This window comes from Seriola dumerili, unplaced genomic scaffold (genome assembly GCF_002260705.1).
Source record: "Seriola dumerili isolate Sdu_G_001 unplaced genomic scaffold, Sdu_1.0 BDQW01000068.1, whole genome shotgun sequence".
In the NCBI taxonomy this organism is placed as follows: domain Eukaryota; kingdom Metazoa; phylum Chordata; class Actinopteri; order Carangiformes; family Carangidae; genus Seriola; species Seriola dumerili.
The window spans coordinates 11,709,021-11,734,957 of record NW_019174323.1 but is presented as its reverse complement, the minus strand read 5'-3'; the positions used below and the strand labels follow the sequence as shown (position 1 = coordinate 11,734,957).

Genomic DNA, 25,937 nt, shown 5'->3' with positions numbered 1-25,937 from the left:
ATTGTTGTTGAAATATTTTAGTCTGGACCAAAGTAGTGGAACAACCAACCGACAGACCAACATTTCAATCCATAGACCTACACCACACATGGCTAAAAGCCAGCTATTTGTAGATATTAGCTACAAACTCTATTGAGAGCTCCATCTCACAGTCGTTTTTATGGCAAAGCTTGATTAGCATCAGCTAAGAACAAAATCAATTGCACGTTCAGCTAAGATGGACCAAGACTCCGACACCGCTCACAGAGGCCCATAAAAGCCGGTCTCTGCTTTAAGCTAAAACTGAATCCACCCTCGGAGCGGAACAGATGAGCAGGAAGTCATCCACAGAAAGTAGCTGACACTGTTTCTTCATCAACCTGCATAAATACTGAATGTTCAACTTTGTGTCCGACTAAGAGTGGGCATTAGTAAACACAGACACATCCACAGTCAGTCTCTTGGCGGCAGCATAGTGCAGTTCATGCATAAGGAAGTAGTGAGCAGCAGAGCTTAGGAGACTGTGTGGGGTCAAGAGAAGATTCTCAAGCCCTGACAGAGACAAAAGCAGCTCTGTGATGGTGTCCTCAGTCTCACTGGTTTACCATTGTTTCAAGTAAATGTCATTATCATTATTGTGCGGGTGGACTCTGAACATTGGATATATTATGAAAACGATAAAGGACTGCAACGACCAACAAACAGCCTGTAATATACATCATTTGCTGTATATCTACTGTATGCTATACATTTGCATGGATCGAGACTGCATTACAAGGTGAACAGAAAGGACTGCTGGCCTTGAAGATGCAAAGACGGACTGACAATGAGAAACTGGTGGTTCAATAATCTTTATTGATGTTGCCCATCACCAATTGAGAAACAGTGTCTACTGACTCGCTGCTGCTCGTCTTCAGAAATGAAAAATGTCACTTCAGAGATGTAACTCGGAGCGATGGTCAGGCCTGTAACATATCTTATGTCCAGTGGAAGGTGGTTGCACCGGGATATAAAATTGGATTTTGGCATGTGAACTAAGCAAGACACACAAATCAAACTTTGCAGAAGTGCTGTTTAATAGCGATGTGTTTAAAAACCCACAAACCACACAACAAATGTCAATATTGACTCTATTCGCTTTGGAGACAGAAACCATGTGGAGTAGTCAGGAAGACTATAAGCAACATTTTATTGAATTATGAAACAAGTGCCACGTTAGCAACAGCAGCCATTCCTCCTGTCCCATCATGAGATTTGTTAAATGAGTGGATGCGGTCATATTACCATGTTATTTTCAGCACTGCAGGTATCAAGAGAAATACTGTAGAGAGACTCTATTCCTTGTGTTACAGCTTCATTTTGTCTCTATTTTCTGCAAATAAATCGCATAGATTAATTTAAGAATTAAAAGACACAAATGCTGTGTTATTGTAACGATTGATTATCTTTTTTACCTCACTGACACTATAGTTTTATATATGGACTTTATGCATGGGATCCTGGGGTGGTCTGCAGTTTTGACATACAACTGTTCATGATTTTCTATCACATGTAATCATGAAAATAGTTCCAAAAGACATTAAACTAAACCTACTGCCAGAAGAGATGAAATAATATTTTGGCTTTAAACAAAAATTAAGTGAACTGTTCAGCCTGACCGTTTGTTATCAAAACATAGTCAGACAGGCAGTGAAAAGATTGATGGAATAATCAGTGAATAATGACTGAAACACTATGCTGCTTAGTAAAGTCTATACAGTTTCTCAGAAATCCGATAAAATCATGTTTTTCAGTTGAAAAATGACTCACTTTTTGTATAACTGTGTCTGGATTTCCTGGAATTTTGTCTTGATTCCGGCCACGTCTAAATTCTGATAACTGTTTTTTTTTTCCTGCAAGATGCAGCTTTTTTCCCCAATGTAACGTAAAAAAAATTGTTTTCAAAATAAAAGAAAATGGATTGATTCAAAAATGTAATTGTGTTACTCTTTTAACCCTTACATACCGTTCCTAATCCATCCCTTAATAGTATGGACTCAACAGGCCCAAGCATCTTCTCATAATTTGCATTCATTCAGGTTTAGATTCACTTTTATGTTCGTCTTAGAGGATGTAGTTTGAGGTGAATTGTGTTATATTGTCTAGAAAGGGGTTTCTGATATTTTGTCTACTCTCACTGAATACATTTGCATTCATATTAGATCTTGAATTTGATCTAACTTGGGATCTGATGTTTAAATGAATCATAATAAAAGCGGGTTACTCACATCCCTGTATACATGGTCCTAACAATATCGAGGTATATGATCATTAGTATGGAGTTGTGTCTTGATTTCTCAATAACTCAACCTGCACCAACAGAGAGTGTCCAGAAAACTGGATCAGGTGTTTACATGCCACAGCACCCAGGTGATTATCAGAGGTTGCATACCGCTGGGTTTATCCAGGTTTCTTGAACCAGAATAAAATGTTTATGTCCAATACATAACAGGTGAAGGCACTCATTGATAGAAAACTTTGAATGCGAGGCCCTTTCATTTGCATTTTGCAATAACATATCCGTTAAGAGAAAGTTTGCATTACTTACTATTCTGTCCAACTCTTAAGTGTCACAACTTTTAATGTATGATTTCTGCAAACTGAGTCCCTGCAGATGGTCACTACACATGTGAAATTAATGAATAGATTTGAGCATCATCTTCACGTTATAATATGTAACTTTTCTGCATTACAAATGACTAGACCTATAGATATTTTGTAGTTATGTACTTATATGATCCCAAATGTTTACAGAAATTTTCATTTCAATTTCAACATAGACAAATTTTACGATACACTTTTTAGATCATTTTTAACCATATATTTTAATCAGATGAAGGACGTTAGTCACTGGGTATATGGATCAAATGCTAGAGCAGCTAGGGTCACAGCCCCTCCAATACGTCTAGTCTCCACCAAACAGCATTGAAGAAATACTGGTTTATTAACGCAAACTGCTTAATTCGGTATTTTAACCGATTTAATCTCTGGGTTCATTTGTTTTGGAGAGGAGGAGACTTCTGAGGATAATTTAGCTGCCAGTAAAAAAAAAAAAAAAAAAACCTCAATGTCTGGATGATAAGTTATCCGAGAAACAAGCTGAACAAATGTTAGCGGCAGCTGGGCTCGCAGCCCCTCTGGGACAATTTTTAATGTGAAACTGCTTTATTCAGTGCTTTTACTGGATTTAATCACTGGGTCCATTAGTTTTGGAGAGGAAGAAACCTGCAGATCATTCGGCTTCCAGTAAAAAAAAAAAAAAAAAAACCCTGTACGCCTGAGACTGAATGAAGCCTAATCAGGAATAGCAGACTGCAATGACAGCAATGGTGGTGAAGAGAAAAGCTCCCATGATCCCACGCTACTTCATGTCACCAAACTCCATATTTTGTTATTGTTTTAATTGAGAGACCAGAACCTACAGAAAAATGTATGTATTTCACATTTAATTGAAGTTGCTGTTAATTCTTGAGAAGTTAATCTGAGCCGTTTTCTATTCAGCGTAACATTCATAAAGCTATATAGTCACGCTAAACTTTTAGGCCATCCATCTTCCACAATACATCTCCCATAATCTATCAAATTACAACTACTCTGTTACTTCTTCCTATAAACTCAGACTGAATTTATTCCTCCAGGTTCAGATTCTGATGGTGGCCTCTCGATAGGCAGAAGAGGCCCAACATCATAATCCTCCTAACAATCCATCTGATCTGCTGATATTTAGTATATATACTTTAAACGATCAAGAACCTAGCAGCTTTTCTTATTGTGCTCCTATGTTTGTAGTCTAACAAAAAGCTGACGGGGGGAGACATTATAGTTTCACTGTGAACAAATGGGAAATCCAGTGAGGAATTATCTCTGCTATTCTGTTGCACTACAATCATAACCCTGCTGTACCCAAAACACCCAGTGTTATCCAAAAAACAAACTAAAAAAAACAGTCTTGTCTCAGCAGATGAGTCAGTCCCTGCATTCAAATTTACACTGAGGTCTGCTGTTCTGCTTTTCATCTGCCAGAGGCCTTCAGAGCATCTGACCGAGCTCCATACAGAGCCTAATTTAGAGCCGGGAGGCTGCAGACCAAGGGCGTCGCTTCATTTTAGCAATGTGGGGCGCAATGTGCATCAGCTTCTGGGCAGCAAATCACACTGATATGCTGTTGGCAAACAAGGAGCCTAAATCCCTTACACTATGACGACGATTGAGGCAAGAAAAACAACAAATAAAGCCACATAAAATTCCAGGCCTGGGTGAGATTGTGTAAGAAAGATAATACTAAACTTGATTAAAGTAATGATTCAAGTTGGTTGCCTGATTTTTTTGTTAAGATGTTTTATGAATAATGATATTATAAGTTTATTCAAACTATCTGCACTGAGATCAAAGCCATACTTTTGTAAAAAAAAAAAAAAAAAAAAGTACTTGCATTTAAAGCAGAAATGGTTAGGAAGGACAGTTCACCCGTCTTCTAATTCTGAAGGGTACTGGTCCCTCACCTTCTGTGTTCGTCTTCGAATGATGATGATGAGTTTTCATCGGCCTCCAGAATCTCATCGGGCTCCATAACTTAAGGGTATAATTACGAGCCTGGGCTCTTCCGACCAAGGGTGCAGGTTTCATTTCTACAATGAGAAGGGGACACTTTCCATCAAACATGGACAGCAAATCACACTGACATACTGTCAGCAGTAGGCACACAGGGAGCCTAAATCCTTGACTCTGTCGCTGGAGTTGAAGCATAAGACACACACTTATAGAAGCTGCACAGCATGACACAAGAGGCCATGATCCAAAGAGCAGAAACCAGTCACAGCAGTATGAACCTTAACTGTCTGATTCATCGTTGAAATGCATAAAAAGACGGTAAGGAAAAATATAAACATACATACCTTATACCTTATGTCTGATTTCCACAGGGGCATCAGGGATACTATGAGAATGTCTGTCATGTGGTAGTAAATAATACAGGGAACCATGCTGTTGTAAGCTAGCGTCAGCATGACAAGGATGGTGTTGACAAGCGACATGAAACAGTTGTCACTGTGCTTCCATATCTCTTGATGTTTGCCATTAGCTCGTATGAGAGCAGCAAATTCCAGGAAAACCGCCTGCTTCTTAGATAGGTCCGTTTGAGAGATGACGAAACAAATCAAGAGGTCACTGACAAAAATGGAATCACTGGTAAGAAGATTTATAAACAATAAATGCAATATAAAGAGAAAGAATTCTTACATTTTATTCATACTTTTCAAAACATAAAACTTTTAAAAGGCAAACAGGAATCAAGTTATTACAAACCAAGTCAAGAGACCAAAGATCTAAACCATTTGTAAATGCTTCAACCATAATGCAAACACGATACGTCACAAACGCATTGTGTGGCACTGGACAATGTGATATTGTGCTTTCAAGAACACTCTTTGAAGGAAGTGTAACATGCAAGATTTCAACACTTGCCTCCAGCTGCTGGGAACAGAATTTTGGGAAAAATTTGTGATGTCGGAAATGGATGACAGGTCCAGAATAAATAAAAGCTCCAAGCTCTCACAGATGTTTTACTCCCTGGCCAAGTACATCCGGCATCTCACAGCCTGAGATACTTGGTGAAAAAAGTTGTGGGTTTGCGAAAGTCTTGGCAGAACAGTCAAGTACTTCGATTCCTGGAACTGAGGTGCTCAGGCTGACAAAAACTGTTAAAAAAACAAAACATATTGCTACGAAAATCTCCTTTTTTATTCTTAATGGTTTGTTTTTCATCAGTCTCAGGGACGGGTGTGATAGATCTTTCATAGGGTCATAAGTGTCATACTTTTAAACCAACAGAAGAGTTCCACATCTGTTTCTTTCAAAAGTCTGCTTGTGGTTTCTTTTGTCTTCCAAAAACAAAAGCAGACATCCGATCATTTCAGTCTGCTCTGATCCCCCTGTCCTCTTGGAGATTGGTTTTGAATTCATAATCCCATGGGATTCTTGTTCTTGTTCTTGTTCTTGTTCTTGTTCTTGTTCTTAGGCAACTTTGGCTTTCTCTCCCTCTTCTTGTCTGAGTCTTTGTTTTTCTTACTGGCTTTAATCTCTGCTTCCCACTGTTTTTTCGCTAATGTGTACAGCCTCATGGTGGCCTGTGCATCTTGGACCTGGAGAAGTGTGGAAGGAAGAGGTTAAGAGATTAATCCAAGATGCTACATTTTGTATTTTTCATAATTATCTTTTGTAATTTTGAGAACTCCTGTTATTGTTGCCAAGGGAAGGCAGAGCATACGGACCATGACCATTATTACTATTCATTAACTGAAAAGTGAATTGAATTGTGCTGAAAATTATAAATGAGAGCTGTGTTTGATGATGACTTACAGATGAATGTTCACCCTGCTGGACCTTCACGTTGAGTATTTCTCTACAGAGGAGTTTCAGCGAGGGTCGACCACTCTAGAAGAAGAAAATAATCTCATTATCGCTTAGATTTCATGATCTGGGTCAAGGACATGGGAATGGATCCACAGGCATTTGGGAGTCACATTCATTAAGTTTGTAAACCTTTAAACCTCTTGGCCATTGTGTCATATGATTACCTTAACAGTCTTCTTAAAGGGTTTATACTTCTGAGTGTCCCGGATTTTCTTTTTTGGATGATCCAAGAGTAAAATCTGAAACAGGGGTTTAGACTGGTTTATAAATTCTGACACTTAATTTGAAAATTCTAACATTAGTTCACTCGCATATATTACATCCAGGTTACCTTTAAGTCATTGTGTATGGCATGTCCAACCACTATTCTGCCCTGCAGGATCTCAGCTACCTCCCTCTGCACAGTCTTAACATCCTCTCCTGCAGTGAGGCAAACATGGACAATAAATTATAGTAAACGGTAAATGGAGAAGTTTCTCATAAAGTTGCTTATTGTTCATTACAATTAACTTTGTGACTCACCATCTTTGATGTCCTCTGGCCGGATGCCACTGACGGCTGTCCTGTAGTCCGTCACCTTCTCTGTAGGTTTTACATATTTGTCATAGATGCATTTCCCAAACTGGTTCACGAGAGACACACGCGCCAAGATGCTCTCTTCTCCGTCCGGACCCACTCCCACCATCTCACAATCAATGGCCACAGCTCTGGTGAGACTAATGTTGGCGAATGGCAACAAAGGTGATGGAAGAAGAAAGTCATCACTATGTCAACCTGTCTGAGGAGTTAAAGCTGCGAAGAAACCCTCTCTCTGCTTTCGTTGCATATGTTGAAAACATAACCCCTCTATCTAGTTAGTATGGGTCATAATAGTGTTTTGATATCATTTATCTTAACTGTCAATAATTTTCCATAGCATGTTGCAGTGTTTTAGATGTAATATATGCAGGACTAGACTTGTGTTCACAAGCATTGTTGCCAGAAAACAATAAACAAATGCAAGTATAAACATCATAAAAAAGATCATTTTTCATTTTCTTTCTTCTTTGCAGTACAAAGCTGCCATTTGTTCGCAAATGTTTCAGTTTTAGATGTCGAAAAAATGTATGGCAATATTGGATTTGAAGAATTTTTTTTTTTTTTTTTTTCTTTTTTTTGCATCAGTGTGATGAAATTCCTTGATTTATTAACATTTTATTTTGTGGACTGGCCAATAACAGACATTCCAGTCTGGTTATTTTATCCATAAAACTTTTTTTTTTTTTTTTTATCTTCCCAGCAAATGCACTATGTCTCAACATTGCAAATACAGATTTTACTGCTTATTCCAAAAGTGGCACAATCCCCACTCTGAAATGCATTAACACGGGTCATTGACATAAATCTTGTTTTATGTCACTGCAAGTTGACTTTTATAAGGTAAGACAAGAAATTGAAGTCAGTGGCTGCCAGGAAGGCATAAAAACACATTCAGTGATTTAAACCACAGTGAAAATAGTTAGTGGTAATATTAACTATGTGATATTTGTAGTAAATGTGAAAGCTGCAAAAAAAAAAACAAACAAAAAAAAAAACAGCAGTTTGGATCCACACTGCAGCTAAACTGGTGTCAATGTGTCACTCAGGTCATAACAGATGTATCCGTTTATGCCTTAACCATTCACATGACACAATTAGTCTTGTGAATTCACATAATTATGAATGAAAGCATTCCGATTCCTATGAGATGCATATGTTTCTAGGATGTAGTAACCAAGTGTCAACATGTCATTTCCCTTTTCAAGTGTGATATGATTGTTGCACTTACATTTTTGAAGCACATCTGCAAGGCACCAACACAAGGCATCACTCACCCCTCAAAGGCTTTCTCCTTGACCAGGGCGCTCTCCGTATCCTTGCTCTTCAGGATGCCCTGCTTCTTCCTCATCATCTCTGCTGCCTCGGCTCCGTATGTCGCCTCAATGTCGTCAGGGTCCACATCATCAAACCAAAGGTCCTCTCTACAAGAGCAAAGAACAGGATGACATTAGCAGCCATAATTATTCTTGTCCTAAATAATAGCATAGGTTTGTGCTGTGTACTTACTCAGTGGGTTTCGTCTCCTCAACCACAGACTTCTGTTTCTTGGCTGCTTGCTCGATGTTTGACTTCCCACTGTTGCTTTTCCTTTTTGGAGCAGTAGACTGTCTTGTCTGCGAATCAGCTGGAACCTTCAATTTCACCCGAGCATCCTTGTGGACAACACTATTAGACACAGTCTTCGTCTTCACTTTTTTCGCAGCGTGTTTCTGCCTGGGACCTGTATCGTTCTTGGAAGTATTTTTAGAAGAATTTTCTTTAGCCTCCTTTTTTTGCAGAGCACCATTCTGATATTCTGGCGCCTCAGGCTGTTTCTTCTCCGGCTGACTGGCTTTTATTATCTGTGGAGGTTTTGAAAAACAGTGAACAAAATCTTCAGGAAAGTAGTGAAAGTGAGAAAATGTCAAAGACTAAAATCACATGTAAAACGTCTAACGCAGGCCAAACTCTTACCTCTTGTAATATTTTCCAGTTGGCAGAGTACTGTTGGGCATCTTTCGGGGGCTGTGCTTTCCCTTGGTCTATAGGAGGGGGCTTTTTCTTTTTAAACGCCTGATTAAACCACTGTTTCTTTTTCTTTTTCATGTTGTTTTTCTTTTTAGACTTGGGCTGCTGCGTTTTCGCTGGAGCGTCCTTTTTCTTCGCCTTCACCTTCGACATCACGGCCACTTTCGGTGAAATATTTTTGTATTATTTGCTGTAAGTATGTTGAGTCTGTCCTCAGACACGCTGGACCATGAGAGCTCCGTCACTAGGTTACAGCACAACCTTTCAAAAAGTAACGGTCAACAATGTCTCACCATGAAATGCGTGTAGCAACACCAACGAAGAGGGATTTGTCGGATAATTTCTCAAACTGCTGATAAAACTGCTCAGTAGTACTCTTCAGGTGCTCCAAATGCTCCAAAGCCATGCTGGACTGTGTATTTCCGGGGTGTGTAACGACTAAATAAGGCCGGCTGAACACACCGCAACATACGCGTGTCTTGTTATTTACAAAGCTGAACAATACAACGACTACAGTGTGTTTCTTTAAGCTTATACCCACTCAAACCCGTCATGATGTATTAATACGTTAAAAAAGTGACGTGTTGCTGTTTATTTTGCTTTTTATTCCACATGCGGAACACCGTCTATGGTGACTGTTTCACATCGTACCGATTATCACATTGGACAATATGTAGGCAAGATAATTGATCGACGATCATGTATGTTTACGATGCTGAGGATATGTTAAAGACAGGAAGTACTCTGGATTTTAGTAGACATGTTGATTTTATCCTCTTTTTTTGGTGTAGGCACAGTCAGCTTCATTTACGTTTTGGATAAATACGTCGTGTCGCATATTTGGAGGAGATCTTCGTAATATCCAAAGTTCAGTTTAGGTTAGTTGACTGGAAACCATCTGGTGACTATTTAATGGGGGGCATTAATAATAGCTAATAGCTGGGTGAACCAAACCTAGCCATATTTATAAGTTAATAACTGGGTCTGAAGTTTATATATTATTCGAGTCTTTACGCTTCCTCACGTCTGTGAGATTTCAGATCATGGTGGAAAACTCTCCCTCTCCTCTGCCGGAGAGGGCCATTTATGGGTTTGTTCTTTTCCTTGGCTCGCAGTTTGGCTTCTGTAAGTATAATATTGTTGCTTTGTTTTTGTTTTTTTACTTTTTCATGCTCAATTGAAATAATAATCTAAAAAAAAGAACGGGCAGATGCATTAAGGGATTGAATTTTCACATATAGTACCAGTCAAAAAAGATTCAACACACTTTCCCAACTGGTACTGTGCATATCAGTACAACACAAGCATTGTTCTATTGGGCTTAAAACAATTTCATTCAGGTCTAACTTCCCAGGTCATGTAACCCGGGCATATAATGTAGTATTACATATTACATACAATAACACATTGTAAAATATAGCCCCAGCTTGTGTCTCTCATATATTATCATTAGATCCATCTGTCTTTACAAAATACTTAGTACTTAGTCTGCTTTAGTTAAATACATGCTTTAATTTTGTAAATAGGTATTCAAACATAAAAACCCTGTCTGCTCTGTCTACAATATGACATCTACTTTCCTTTCCTCTCTCCACAGTCCTGTATTGCTTGTGGGCTTTCATACCAGAGGAGTGGCTTCATTCAATAGGGCTCACTTATTGGCCTCAAAAGTAAGTTAAAAACATTCTAACCAGATATTAGTTATTCAGTAACAAGTCCCCTCTCTTTACTGTTAAAAGAAAAACATGCTTCAAGAAATACATGTACCACACTAAGTGTTATGATCCATTAGCTGAAACATTTTGTCCTCTGTAGATATTGGGCTCTTGCGGTGCCAATCTATCTGCTGGTTGCATTAACGATCACTGTGCTGTTGCTGTTCGGAGTAAACATGACCAACACGGCTCCCCTCGACTCTGTGGACAACATCACAGGTGAGGACATTACCGTATGCTAACTGTGACTGGTTAGGTGACAAGGCAGCTGTGTTGCAACAATACAGATTTACATTCTAGTGAGATGTGCACTACAGCGGCCATTGATACTGATACTACTGCCACACCAGCCTCCACTATACAGTAATTAGTACTACAACTCCTTCTGCTGAGAATAATATGAAATTTAACGATTGGGTGCCCTGGTGGCTTACCTATTACAGTGTGTACCATAACGGCTAAATTCCTAACTCCAACCCGTGGCCCTTTGCTGCATGTCATCTCCACTCTCTCTCCCTGAGTGTCCTTTCTCTTTCTCCCCACAGCTAACAGAATAAAGGCAAAAAATACTAATAAAAAAGAAATATAACAATTATCTACTAAAGTTCTAAATGGGATTTACACAATACATTTAATCTCTGACAGCATGCTTCCAGACATGACAAAATGCTCAAATGAGAACAGGATTTCCTCTAAATATCCTGAACTTCCTGACCTTAACCCCACTGAATGTCTCCTTTCTGTCACAGATGTGTACGCTCAAGGCCAGAAGACTGAAGGCTACCGCATGGGGGGAATACCAAGACTGAAAGATGTCTCCATTAGTGAAGTCAACAAAATGTTCTACTTGTCGCCAAAATGATAACAAACAGAAACTGATTTTGGCAGGAGGCAGAGCAGAAGTGAAGGTGCTGGGGATTTATGGTAGTGTCACTGTTCACTCCTTGTTTATAAAATGATTACTTAGTTATTTATTTATCCAGAGTATTGCAACATGGGGTAAAGGTTTACTGAATGAACTGACTTTTTCTGATGCATTACGCTTCTGTACTGGGTCAAATTATGTTCTGTGTGTGTGTGTGTTAATAATAGTGATACACAGAATGTGATGTAACACTATATCATGGTTGTCAGAGTCAGAAAGGCATATGATTATTTTCAATAAATTTGACTTTTTATATATACTGTTTTGTTGTGCACTAATTATACATTTGATTTGGCATTAATATTATTATTAAATAAAATAAATAAGCTATAATATATTACTTGAATGCTATTCATTTGTATAAGAGGAGGGCCTTAACCTCTAGGTGACATTGCAAAAAAATCACAGGAGCAGTTAAGTGAGTGTTGAAATGTCCTGATTCAGATGTACGACATCAAGGCGGCGTAACACAAGATTTTATTGTAAAGTACATCCGTCTAAATCACAACTAGCGCTGCAATAAGATCTACAATCAAAGCTTTTGGTTTATAGTGATACCATTCTATAAATATTAAAACTGAAAGGCAATTTTTGTTTTTTCCCTCTACGGGATTTACAATATGCGGTAGATGAAATAAGTGCAGTTATGAATGACCATCATCACAGTTATCTGTAAAGCACAACTAAAACCTGTCAACAACTCTGGGATTTTTATATATTTGCATAATGAGTCACACTTTCCCCAAGTCCTTCTTACTGAAATGACTGAAGATTTTTTTGTGTAAAGATATCATTTATTTATGTATTTAAATATAGCTGCGTTTGTCGGTGTTCTTTTTATTCTTGGCCACTAGGTGGCGATACCACACAGCTTTGGCAACTGCCTAAAACATCAAAGAAGAAGACCGTGCCTCCATGACGCTCGCCATGTTTTTTTATGTGTTGTTCCTCCATTAAGCTGTGTTGGGCCTTCTGCCAGAGTTACACGTGTGTTTAAACATAGTGCAGCAGCAAACAAATGGCCTTCGCTCTGCCGGTGTGGCTCGCGGTGCAGGAGGAACTCCTCGGACATGGCGCGGCAGACCATGAGCCTCCGAGTTGCTTCGACGATTTCGACGACGAAGCTTTGTTCCAGATGTTCCACCTCACCAGACCCTGCATCGCCTTCATTACAGATGCTATACGCATCCGCATGAAGACAGTTGTTATGGACAACCCTGAGCTGCCCGTAGACGCGATGGTCATGGTGGCGCTGAACTATTACGCACACGGAGTCTCCTCCTCTGCCGTGCTGCAGAGACTCGGACTGAGCGAGACGGACTACGCCGTGGTTGTTATTAGCACAGTCTCCGACGTCATAGCAGGGATGTCCGATCAGTTCATCTCATTCCCACTAACCCGGGACGCCAGAGCCAATGTCGCCTTCAAGATAGAGAAAATATGTGGGATCCCCAACGTGCTGGGCGTCCTGGCTCCAGCCCACTTCAGGATCAGAACTTCTCCGTATGAGAGGAGCACCTTCAGGGCTTTTGTCAACAGCTTGAGTTACACGTCGGTCGTGAGCCAGATCATGTGTGACTCCGACGGCAACATACTCAGTGTTGAACATTGTTGCGTGGGCAGCACGTTTGAGCAGGAAATGTGGGAGTCGTCGTTCAAAGGGAGGGAGATGGAGAACGAATTGCATGGACCATATTGGGTTGTTGGTAAGACATGAAAAAAAAAGAAGATTCAAAAGGCAATTCATGGGAGAGACGCATTTGATCATATGCATAAAAATTGTGACAAAATTGGTGACGCTTCACCTGCGGCAGTGTACGTTTTTGCTGAATTTCTGTGTAACATCAGCCCATTAACACACCCGCAAGATCTACTCCAGTAACTACTAAACAGCCAACACATGGAGAATCCCTTACTCCTTAAACACACAGCGATTTTATTTTTGCTTTTGTGTCTTACAACTTTATGCGATCAACAACAGTGTATGTGAAGTAATACTCAACCGAAGAAAATCCTAACCCTGGTTCCACTTACTACCTTTTCCAGACCTTTCAATCATATGTCACAGTCTTCCTCAGCAGACTGGATTTGCTGAGGAAGATGTGGTTGAAATCTATATGAAATCTATAAGTGGGTCATTGAAAGTTCTTTTTGTTTTTTAATGAAACTACTGTTTCCAAAGTCAAGAATAAACTTTGACACTCAGTTCTGAAGATTGTCACATTAAATTATGCAACACCAATACTTACACAATACTAGCATTTTGTCACAGTACCCATGCAGTGCAATAATCATATTTTACAATCACTCCTCTAGCTGGACCCGCTGGTCAGGGTCTGCTTCCCACCCAACATATACAGTGTAAATGAGAAATGTCAGTTTGGAATTTGTAATACATTTCTAAAAATTTGTTAGACATGTTCTGACTTTGTCATCACGGTTTACTGAGTGTGGATCAATGGGCCAAAATAACAAGTATATCCAGTTCAAATTGAATCTACAACGCAACGGTGTGTGCAAAAAGTGGAGGGGTCTGAATATTTTCAAAAGGGACGGTAAAGTTGTTCACAGGAAATGATGCACATCCTTTTACTGTCTATCCCTGAAACTGCTTTACTTAAACTGCTTCATCATGTTTGAAATGGTTGAGTAGGTGTACAGATTGATGTCTTAACTTTGTATAAAGTATTTCTGGCAGACTACACTGCAAGGCCAGTTTATACCCTTCACACTCCATACTACATCTTAAATTTCTTAAATATAAAAATACATTAAATTACAATCTATAGGATTAACATTTGAATGGACTTGTTTCTGTAATAATGTATTAACTGCATTGTCTTGTGTCTCCCTTAAAGGTGGGAAAGGCTACCACTTAAGCAAACATGTGTTGACTCCTGTGTCTGAACCTGCAAATGACAAGGAGGGTCGCTTCAACGAGGCCCACACAAAGATCCACAACGTCATGAGGGCAACGCTCGGCTCCCTGAGGAGGCGTTTCAGATGTCTGATGCAACTTGGTTTTGCACAAGAAACTTCTTTGAACAAAAAGTCTAACATTATCAAGGCATGCTGTGTGTTGCACAACATTGCAAAGAAGTTTTCCGTCCCTCCCCCACCTGCAGCGGGTAAAATTGAGCCCCTGCATCCTGGCAAGCAGCAATCGACACCAGTGGAGGTCAACCCAGAGGCTCTGAAAGCCAGACAGAAACTCATCGATGTTAACTTCTCTTTAGTCACCAGTGGCCAGAACCCACCGAGTAACAACATCACAGAGGACAATGTGTGAGCAGAGTGGGTGCATCGTCTGCTCCATTTCTTTATTTCTTCATTTGGATCCTCATTAGCTTCCACACAGTGGTCGCTAATATTCCCGGGGTCCACACGCAAAAACAACAAATAAAAGAAACAATCATTAAAAACACACTATATCAATAAAGCAAAAGGAAAGAAGAAAGCAGGCAAAGAGTATCACTGACATACTGACACACTGAGGAGGACAAACACTGAAACTAACACCCAGATTACAGTGCTGGATTTCAGTTTTCTGTTGCTTTTCAGTTTGACTAATATGTAAATGTGATGGCACACTGGGTTTTTCACCTTGTTTGCGGAGTTGGTAGGAAGACATTCAGGTATTTTTGTTAACATAAAATATTTTATTTCGTATACAAATAGATAATCATTCTTTTCTACCTATATTTCTTCTTAATAAAAGTAACTTGAAAACATTCTGTGGTCATCTGGAGTGTTGTTCCCTTACACGATAATAATAATAATAATAGCAACAATAATAATATAACAATAATAGACATTTGGCAGATTAGAGGAACAAAATTCTCTTTTAAAGTTAAATAAATCCTGCAAAGTGTGCTATGCATATTCAGTAAATACATGTCATTAATATTCATATTTACAGTTTATAACAAAAATTATATGTTGAATTCAGAACTATATTTTGCACAAAGACTGACTGCACGTTTGACAATCACGTTGGTTTCAGGCATCTGTCTACTGTTGACGAAGCTCTCGGAGTGCAGTGGCATTGACATATATCATGTCTTCATTCTCATATATGTTCTCTTCAGTCTTCTCATCTGGCTGCAGACAGTCCATAATGCATTGGTGCAGGAAAACATATTGTGACTGAAAAGAAATAAACCAAAGTTCCTGGTCATTTAAAAAGCAGAACTCTTTTGGGGTATAGAGTACTTGCTGTATGTACTCACTGTAGCCTGCCTGACGCTTCCTTTCACACATAATTGCTCCACATAAACATGAAGGTATACTTTGCATGTTTACCAGCCTCAGAGCTTCCCAATAATATAGAGCACACTTTTGTGGTTGCACTCAAGTGTAACAGAGAATGCAAATGTGCTTGAAAGTAATGCGTAGCATATATTAATGTGTGGCACTTAGATAGAAAGAGCACAATCCATGGCCCTAATGCCACATACTGCTGGCTTTATGTTAAAATTTCATATGATTTAAATAAATATTTTTTTACTCTCAAAATTACTGAGATCTTTATACAAGGACTTGTAAATAACAATGTCACTGAATCTACTTGAAGGTGTCTATATTTGGTTAATATTCAGGCAGATTGACTTTAAGTTAAAGTTTAAATGGGATATTGGAAAAGACATTTTGGAATGTCTAAATAAATGGGTACCTAATTAAGGAAGTAGCTCAGCCCAAAGCAACTTTAAATGATCAGTTTACCTCTGTTTGCACCATGAACGGTCGACACAGTCTCATCCTGTGCACAAAAGCATTGATGCCCACTGTTCTATTTTTGTCTAGCTGCTGAAGCAGCACATCCAGGGCAATGATAGTGCCTGTCCTCCCCACTCCAGCACTAAGAGAGAGACAACACAGGTACAGTATAATAGTCATCATGAGGTAGTCCTGATGGTTTCCAAATAGATATTTAATTTCATGTAGAAATCATACACTTCTGATCCTGAAACATCACCACCCCCTGAGAAATGTCTTACCACAACTAAGCCAGGAAATGAGGAAATGATGTAAAAGTTGGTATTTTATATAAAAATGTATATGCATATACAGTGTATCATAAGATACTCTGTAATCACAGTAAGCTACTCATGTTGACAGGCTACTGTCCAGATTTAAAAGAAGGAAATATTCTGTACCTGCAGTGAACCACTGTTGGTGCTCCGTTCCCTTCTCTCTCTATGTGCCATCTCACCAGTCTTCTGAACTGGATCAGGACATCGGTGCCCTGTGGGACTCCATGGTCAGGCCAGGCTGTGAAGTGGAAATGTTTCACCGTGCGCCCTCCAGATGTGCTTGTCTGTTGAGAAGATTCACATGTATTAATTCAAATACTGTAGGGCTACGTCATGAACCGATATAGTGGCTTGTAAAGTTGTCATCATACACAGCAAGTAAATGTGTGAAAATTCAAACATGCTTCTCATATGACATTAACAGCCAAATAACGTTCAGTCCAGAAACAGTCACACTTTTTTTTTTTTTTTTTGCTTCACGACACAGAGGTATGATAATACCACCCAACCTATTTAGTTACACTCAAATTTTAGAGATTCATACATGTTTCACACTGAATTCCCTCAATGTCCAGTTGGGCTCCTGTTGCTCAGATTTCATGGTGATCAAGAACTCTCCGTAAAGGCAAGGCTTGCTGTCTGCCGGCCAGTATTGTTCACACTTGGTCTAGCAACAGGAAACACACATTAAAAAACAGAAATCAGATTCTTGAAGTTGTTTTAATGTAGTTGTAGCAATAGAACAGAAAATGGCGATGAACAACAGTCTTAGAATTGTGCCAGTTCTTTGTGGTGACCCAAAACCCACCTGAACCATACGGAAACAAAAATAATTGTGTGGATAAGGAAGTTGTCAACATTTGACACCACAGTGCCTATAAGAGTGAATGATTCACAACAGCTCATAATATTTTATATGAGGTTAGCACTTAAAATCAGGCAGTAAAACATTCCTGAAGACTCACCCGTCCTCCTTCAACGCAGTTGGTTACCATGACGATGCCTTTCACTCTTTGTTCCCAAATCATCCTCCAGAAATCACTAACTGTGGAGGGCAGAGGACCCTGAGTGGCAATGTACTCTCTCTCTCTGTTGTATCCCTGAGAAGCAGTTGTCAAAGTTAATATGTACAGTTCTCTAGCTTTTATATGTCCTACACTGCCAACACTTTATGCTCATGACTCATATAAAGTCATCATGGTTCAAGCTTATCAAACCTGCCCTATCTTACAGAAGGATGTTTTTGAGTTTGAGTCAAGATTTTCATAAACTATATAGTAATTACAGAAAGAGCTTTATGAGATGATTGTCAGCTGTCAAATAATACCTACTGGCATGTAACTGGCATTAATGTAGTCAGAGGTCTCATCGGGATTTGATGTACTTAGCTTCACTCGACACCAGTCGTCTAGGATGGAAAAACAAGATGGTTTAACTGCAGTGGTTTAACTACAGCCACAGCTAGAATGACATGGACCATTGGATGCGTTTCTATGGCTTGTGACTTCAGAGGACAGGCTCACATGGCAGGACGTTGTTGAAGCGATTCCTGGCTTTGTTCTCAGGTAGAATAGCTGCTTTACGTGTCTGCTCTGTGCCAACAGGAACAAGGTTCTGCATGAAGTTAGCAGATGACACGGCATGTGATTCAATGGAAATTCAAAATAATAAACAAATTAAACATTACCACAACTATACAGATCCAATTTTACAGTCCTATATAAAAACAGGAACAAAATGAAGAGGAAGAACAAAATATAATTCGTTTTTTTATGCTACCTCATATTCTTGGCTGAAACCTCTATTGTCATCCACACTTAACTGGCAGAAGTGGTCTGGAAACTTTGCTACAGAAATTGCTCTTAAAAAAGAAAAAGTAAAACACATGTTACATTGTGTACTTAATGATATGTAAGACAATTGGCATACATACATTTGACCAAATAAAGACTGACATTAACCTTAGAGTATATTTTCCATATGTGGTAAACTATTAACTCTATCCCATATATACCTCATTATACAACATTTAATAAACTCCTTTTACTATAATGAAGGGGACTGACAGTGGTGATGCCATTATGAAGAGATGAAACCTTAACTTACTTGCACTTTTTATCCGATTGTTTGGATACACCAATGAATTTTTTTCTTCTGTTGCGGGACAGAAGCAAAGACGTTCATTGACTGAGTCTGACGTGTACGTTTCAGAGAGAGAATATAGCCATAATGTTGTCACTGGGGCAGCACCAACCTGATTAAATCTGGTCTTTTGAACAAAATGAAGACAGCCAGACAGACCAGGACAACAAAAAGCAGCACAGCAAGTACTGACCCTGCAATGACTCCTACAGGGAGTAAAAATCTGGATTAAATCCTTTCAAACATACAGCAGAAACTCAACCCAGCAGAAAAGTCTATCTGCATCGCAGCGAAATTATCTTTGTTTTACCACTAGGGCGAGTTTTGTATTGTGGGAAAAAGGGTAATAATTCAAAGAACCTAAACAACAAGAAAGTCATATAACTAATGCCAAAAGCACAATAATGAGGAAAAAGTGATAATATATTGTTGGACTTTTACATCAGGAAATGCACTGAAATAGTATTTCTATAGAGTACTATATTCACTTTGACTCACCCCTTGGATCAGTAGAACACAGAAAAACAAATGGTTCATAACTCCTTACAGTCCCAGACAGTGAACTTAAAGACACTTCATATGTCTTAGCAGGTTGGAATCCAGATATTTTGATCTTCTGTTCCTTAGTTGCAAGTGCCTTGTGAGATTGCCCAGTCACATTCACCTCCACTTCAGTCACAACACCCTCTAGTTTACTCCATAAAATAATGATAGAATAGCCAGCATCCCAGTAGTCACAGCGAGCACTCAAACTTGGAGGAACTGAATGAAACAAGTGGAAAGATGCCTTTACAGTCACAAATAACAACACATAATAACATAGTGTAAAAATATGACTTGTCCAAAAAGAAAAAAAAAGAAAAATACATTGATTCATACATTTCTATAGACACATAGATTTGATGGAAATTACCTGTCATATTAAAATCTGCCGTCCATAGTGCCACATAATATATTATGTGTAAGCTATTTTTTGATTTAAACTATCATTATGGCTTTATCAAACTGCGGATTTGCTGCTATTCGCTGTTTTATATGTTGGGTAAATTTTTGGGTCTTTGACTGCTGGTTTGAAAAAAATCAATTTGCAGATGCCACTCTGAAACCTTGGAAAGGTACTTGTGGGCATTTCTATTTTTCCACTTTTTATAAATTAAGTGATTCATCTGTTAGTCACAGAAAATAATCAATAAATGAATTGATAATAATCATTAGTTGCACCCCCTATAATCAACTTTAACCATTTCAAAAACTAAAAAGAAAACTAAATTAATTATATGAATGCACAAGTCACTTTCCACTACCATTATGGTTAAATGCATTGAAATCTTAAATTTTGAAGTAAAGCTTGAGGAACATCATCCTAGTACTTCACATAATATCTGTGGGAATTGCAGACAAACATTAAGGTTAATGTGGTGAGACAGGTTTGTACTTACGGATCGTTAGTTTGTGGCGACATTGTTCAAAGTCTGTAGAATGTCTTTTGTACACAAGTAACACCTCATAGGTTGCACCAGGATAAAGGCCAGTAAATGAAACATTGCTACCTTCAGGACTGACATAAGTGTGTTCATTAGAGGCAGTTGCATTCGAGAATAAGCCTTCAACCATCCCTTGGATCGATGAGTTAGTAACATGCCAGGTTACACTGGTACAGTCAATGGCTGAAATGAATGAGAAAATAACTGTAGACAAAAGTCTTCATTTGTTAAAGTTCAATAATTTACTGACTTGAGTTTTACAGAACCAGGACTTGTGGACTTGTTGTAAATATAGATGTGGAATAAAATTTTATCAGTCATATTGAAAAATATCTATTGTCGACAATTTGTGAGTTTATCAGGGAGAAGGCCTGTAAATACCTGTTACTGTGTAGTGTTCATAAAGAGTGCTGTTGAGTTTGGAGAACACTGTGATCACACTGAATGGATACTCCGTCCCAGGCTTGAGAGATTTGACTGAATGTGACACAGCATTTGCATCCGGGGTAATTGTGCTGGTACTGCCATTAATCTGAAGTAGGTATGTCCAGTCTTTATCACCATTGTTCCAAGTCAGGGTGATGCTTGTCACAGAGCGTTCAGTCACATTGACTGAAGACACCATTGGTGGAACTAAAGAAAACAGAGAAATCTTTTACACACAACAAACCTGAGGCTTTACACTGTAACTGTAACACTGAAACAAAATCTGTTCCTTATCTGATTAATGAGGAGATGGAATTAAAGAAACATCCATGTATGTCTATTGGAAATTTTATTTTTCTTTAATGATGGGTTAGACCAATTATCAAAGTGCTTATAAAAGGTATAGTTAAACACAGCAATTTGTCATAAGTAAAACATCCAACTACAAATGAAGAATCAGAGATAACCCACCTGTAACAGCTTCAAATGTGTATCCAGTGCTGATGAGTCCCTCAAACACAGCGAAGAGAGTGAAATGGTATTTTTTCCCAGCATTAAGCAAAGAGACCACATGTTCTACTGATGTCCCTTGATCAGATGCATTAATATATTGCTTTTCTGTACTACCATTGTTATCGTATTGTAGGACATATCTTGAGATGCTTTTAACCTTGTGCCACGTCAGAGCTATACTAGTCTCACTTTGGTTCAACACCGTCACATCCTTAATGCTGTCAGGAACTACAAAAAAAAACACAAAGAGTTGACAGTTTCATTAGTGTTTAGAGAGGAGCTAAGTGCATTTGCAACAGAGGATGGGTTTTGAGTAGGATTTTAAGCAAATAAAAGGTTTCATTCAGTTCATTGTTTTATCAGCAGCAGACAAAAATATCAAGTGAGCAACATCCCTCTGTTACTGAGAACCTTTAAATTAGATGTTGGTACAGAGCTCTGGCCTGGCTCTTTGTTTTACAGCTGTATGAAAGGAAATTTCTCTTACCAGTGAATGCAGTGAGGTTTACTCCAGTGCTTCTGATCTCTCTCAACACAGTATAGAGAATGAAGTTGTATTCTGTCCCACTTGTGAGTCCTGAGATTGTGTGTTTCACTTGTTCTTGTCCTTCTGACACAGTGACGTTTTTCTCTTCTTCATTGAACTTAAGTGTGTAGTTGAGGATGTTGTCCACTTTTTTCCACTGTAGAGTTATACTGGTCTGACTTTGGTTAACTGATTTAAACCCATCTGCATTACGAGGAGCTGGGATCAAAGAGGAAGGGAGAAGAAGCTTTAACAAAATGTTGAAGTTAAAAAATAATGTTTTGTGTAGTTTTTTTTTTCAAGTAATGAAAAAAAACCATTTAGTTCCACTAATCTACTGCCTTGAAGTAAGGATTATGAGGAGCTAGGATATAAACAGACACTTAGCAGAAACTATGAAAATTGGATTTTCAAAATTGATATTGATGTTATGTTACTGCAAGTTTCATCTTGCTCATCTGATGAACAGGACCAATTTGTTAAAACAATATGATAATACAATAATAACAATCATATGATAATTACAAGTACACTTAATTATGACAATAGATCTAAAATTTGTACATCACCAGCAAAACATGGTTCAAGTACTTCATTGTCACCTACCAGTAACAGCTTCAAATGTGTGTCCAGTGCTGTTGAGTCCCTCAAACACAGTGAAGAGAGTGAAGCGATATATTGTCCCAGCAGTAAGCGGAGAGACCACATACTCTACTGATGTCCCTTGATGAGATGCATCGATATTTTCATTTCCCATAGTACCATTGCCATCATATTGTAGGATATATATTGGGATGTTGTTAACCTTGTCCCACATCAGAGCTATACTAGTCTCACTTTGGTTCAACACTGTCACATCCTTAACGCTGTCAGGAACTAAAAAACACAGAGTTGACAGTTTCATTAGTGGAAAGGAGCTGAGTGCCACAATAATGGGTTTTGAATATGTTTTTTAAGCAAATAAAAGGTTTCATTCAGTTCATTGTTTTATCAGCAGCAGACAAAAATATCAAGTGAGCAACATCCCTCTGTTACTGAGAACCTTTAAATTAGATGTTGGTACAGAGCTCTGGCCTGGCTCTTTGTTTTACAGCTGTATGAAAGGAAATTTCTCTTACCAGTGAATGCAGTGAGGTTTACTCCAGTGCTTCTGATCTCTCTCAACACAGTATAGAGAATGAAGTTGTATTCTGTCCCACTTGTGAGTCCTGAGATTGTGTGTTTCACTTGTTCTTGTCCTTCTGACACAGTGACGTTTTTCTCTTCTTCATTGAACTTAAGTGTGTAGTTGAGGATGTTGTCCACTTTTTTCCACTGTAGAGTTATACTGGTCTGACTTTGGTTAACTGATTTAAACCCATCTGCATTACGAGGAGCTGGGATCAAAGAGGAAGGGAGAAGAAGCTTTAACAAAATGTTGAAGTTAAAAAATAATGCTTTGTGTAGTTTTTTTTTTTTTTTCAAGTAATGAAAAAGAAAATCATTCAGTTCCACTAATCTACCGCCTTGAAGTAAGGATTATGAGGAGCTAGGATATAAACAGACACTTAGCAGAAACTATGAAAATTGGATTTTCAAAATTGATATTGATGTTATGTTACTGCAAGTTTCATCTTGCTCATCTGACGAACAGGACCAATTTGTTAAAACAATATGATAATACAATAATAACAATCATATGATAATTACAAGGACAGTTAAATATGAAATTTCATCCAGAATTTCTACATCACCAGCAAAACATGGTTCAAGTACTTCATCGTCACCTACCAGTAACAGCTTCAAATGTGTGTCCAGTGCTGTTGAGTCCCTCAAACACAGTGAAGAGAGTGAAGCGATATATTGTCCCAGCAGTAAGCGGAGAGACCACATACTCTACTGATGTCCCTTGATGAGATGCATCGATATTTTCATTTTTAATAGTATCATTTATATCATACTGTAGGATATATATTGGGATGTTGTTAACCTTGTCCCACGTCAGAGCTATACTAGTCTCACTTTGGTTCAACACCGTCACATTCTCAACGTTGTCAGGACCTAAAAAAACCCCCCAAAAAAACACAAAGAGTTGACAGTTTCATTAGTGACAAGGAGCTGAGTGCATTTGCCACAGTGATGGGTTTTGAGTAGGTTTTTTAGCAAATAAAAAGTTTCATTCAGTTCATTATTTTATCAGCAACAGCCAAAAATATTAAGTGAGCAACATCCCTCTGTTACTGAGAAATTTTGAATTTCATGAACGTAAGTGTTTAGTTGATGATGCCATCCACTTTTTTATCCTGGTCTTATTTTGTCCAGTTAATATAAACCCTTCTGCGTTGTTAGGAGCTCAGGTTAAAGAGTAAGAAAGAAGAAGGTATAACATTTTATTTTTCATTTCAAATAATGAAAAAAACAAACAATTCAGTTGCAGTGTTCCATAGCTTCTTGAATTTTGGATTACAAGGCACTAGGATGTAAAAAAAAAAAAAAAAAACAGGACAGGACAGGACAATCTGTTTAGATTTGTATTTCACCAGCAATAAATTGTTCAAATACTAAAACATAACCTACCATAACACCCAGATATAAATGCTTTAGTGTTTATCATGAGACTTTGATCACAATAATCATCATTAATGATTACTGGCATTCACACAAGTCTGCACTATGATACGAGACAATACAAACATGTCACCAACCAAAGATAAAAGAGCTAGGCTCATACTTACGTTTTCTTGTTGTGGCAAGGGTTGTCATTGGAGTGGTTAACAGTGTGCTCGTTTCTGCTCCTGTTGTATGTGTCACTGTTGATGTCAGCCTTGTGTTTGGTATTGATGGTGTATTGGAGTCAGTGACACCCTAAAAACAGAATAAGATTTGTTGGGGCGGTTTAGAAGTGTTTATCTGACTGTGGAACCTACACAGAACTCTAATGTAATCTCTGGGTGAATTAAATTTCTGCTTTTTTCTTGTACCTATATCATAACATTCAAGAACAACACAACCCTACCGTTTAGATGTGTTCTACTGTACTCTACTTTTAGTCAACAATTTCACACACAGGCAAAAAAATTGCATATCACAAACAGTTCAATGAACTGAGACAAGCAAACGACACTGATGTGCAGAAACCTTGTCGAAGCATCAGAGAACGTCAAATGCAAATTATGGTCAGCGATTCTTTTTTTGCATTTTGTACTTCTTCTTCCAAATCTACAATTATAAAAGCAGATAAAATGTGCTTTCAAAACAGAGCTGACTTGATTTGGATACGAATGCCCATCAATTGCTTCTTTTTTTTTTTTAAATAAAAGTCACATACATTAAATACAGATATTTGTTTGTAATTTTAAAAAATCATTCATCATAACTTTTAAAAGTCCACGTCTTCTATTAAATACAAAACAGATTATACAAAACTGTACCTAGCTATATCACTTTGTCTAAGATACAATAAAACAAATGTTTGAGATGCAGCTCCCTTCATGTTATACAATGACTTATTTCCTCATTTCTGCTTTTGTCTCTCGAAGGAAGTGAGCGAGAACAGACTATGGCAGCTCAGAAAAAATCAACTCATATTTCACCATTTGAAAAAGTCCATCAATATCATGTTGTGCAACAGTCTTTTTTAGTTTTCTGTTCATCTTGACACTTGTCAATATTATTCCACATGTAAAACTATGTTATGATGCATATCATGCATTGAACGTTCACTGTGGTTTTGACTGTGTTATGTCCTTTTGTTGAGGGTAACATGCTTTTGAATAAAGTCACACTAGCTGATCACTATCAAAGATGAAAGTGAAAAAAAAACTTACCCAGACACGACCCAGGAAGACACACAGCAGCAAGTGGTTTGAGGTTATTTTGAAAGATAAAGGCTTCATCATTGTTAAGGTTTATTAAGCTACACACATACTATGAACCTGTTAAATTCCTTTGTTGTCCCAAGATGAACCTCACGTTTCTATTTTCAGTACTGCCTCTCTTGTGTTGACAGAAACAACATCTAAGGTTGGCAAAGGATTTCTTCAAGCCCGAGCTGACGTAGTCCAATATCAACTGTATTCCAGTGGTGTTGACTTTTAATTCTTAACCATGTCCTCCTTTCATAACCTCTGGTCCCCTCTCATATTAGCAAGTGACTAAGTAAATAGCTGCTTCTCCTTT

The 25,937-nt window shown here is 38.3% G+C and overlaps 4 protein-coding genes across 5 annotated transcripts; 2 read left to right on the top strand and 2 right to left on the bottom strand.

The window, feature by feature from the left end:
- Positions 1-5,236: 5,236 nt before the first annotated feature.
- rexo4 (REX4 homolog, 3'-5' exonuclease) lies at positions 5,237-9,458 on the bottom strand. The gene is made up of 8 exons (XM_022742521.1): positions 8,962-9,458; positions 8,515-8,849; positions 8,283-8,429; positions 6,952-7,145; positions 6,761-6,849; positions 6,594-6,668; positions 6,376-6,450; positions 5,237-6,158 (listed from the first exon to the last, which is right to left on the bottom strand). Exons 1-8 carry the CDS (start codon positions 9,166-9,168, stop codon positions 5,976-5,978), a joined length of 1,305 nt encoding a protein of 434 aa, XP_022598242.1. The 5' UTR covers positions 9,169-9,458; the 3' UTR covers positions 5,237-5,975.
- A 210-nt stretch (positions 9,459-9,668) lies between these two features.
- pigp (phosphatidylinositol glycan anchor biosynthesis class P) lies at positions 9,669-11,930 on the top strand. The gene is made up of 4 exons (XM_022742520.1): positions 9,669-10,140; positions 10,613-10,685; positions 10,831-10,949; positions 11,480-11,930. The coding sequence occupies exons 1-4, from the start codon at positions 10,059-10,061 to the stop codon at positions 11,590-11,592; spliced, it is 387 nt and encodes a 128-aa protein (XP_022598241.1). The 5' UTR covers positions 9,669-10,058; the 3' UTR covers positions 11,593-11,930.
- A 221-nt stretch (positions 11,931-12,151) lies between these two features.
- Positions 12,152-14,964, top strand: LOC111219751 (putative nuclease HARBI1). Its single transcript, XM_022742517.1, has 2 exons — positions 12,152-13,361; positions 14,514-14,964. Exons 1-2 carry the CDS (start codon positions 12,674-12,676, stop codon positions 14,942-14,944), a joined length of 1,119 nt encoding a protein of 372 aa, XP_022598238.1. The 5' UTR covers positions 12,152-12,673; the 3' UTR covers positions 14,945-14,964.
- ptprh (protein tyrosine phosphatase, receptor type H) lies at positions 14,959-25,903 on the bottom strand. Of its 2 annotated transcripts, XM_022742514.1 has the most exons (20): positions 25,586-25,903; positions 24,494-24,623; positions 23,550-23,819; positions 22,898-23,155; positions 22,386-22,655; positions 21,741-21,998; positions 21,212-21,481; positions 20,696-20,947; positions 20,270-20,497; positions 19,329-19,592; positions 18,943-19,036; positions 18,795-18,842; positions 18,468-18,549; positions 18,212-18,302; positions 18,020-18,096; positions 17,654-17,788; positions 17,233-17,355; positions 16,812-16,972; positions 16,378-16,513; positions 14,959-15,801 (listed from the first exon to the last, which is right to left on the bottom strand). In XM_022742514.1, the coding sequence occupies exons 1-20, from the start codon at positions 25,655-25,657 to the stop codon at positions 15,667-15,669; spliced, it is 3,354 nt and encodes a 1,117-aa protein (XP_022598235.1). In that variant the 5' UTR covers positions 25,658-25,903; the 3' UTR covers positions 14,959-15,666. The 2 variants fall into 2 exon arrangements, with proteins under 2 accessions (XP_022598235.1, XP_022598236.1); XM_022742515.1 differs by lacking the exon at positions 20,270-20,497.
- Positions 25,904-25,937: the final 34 nt, after the last annotated feature.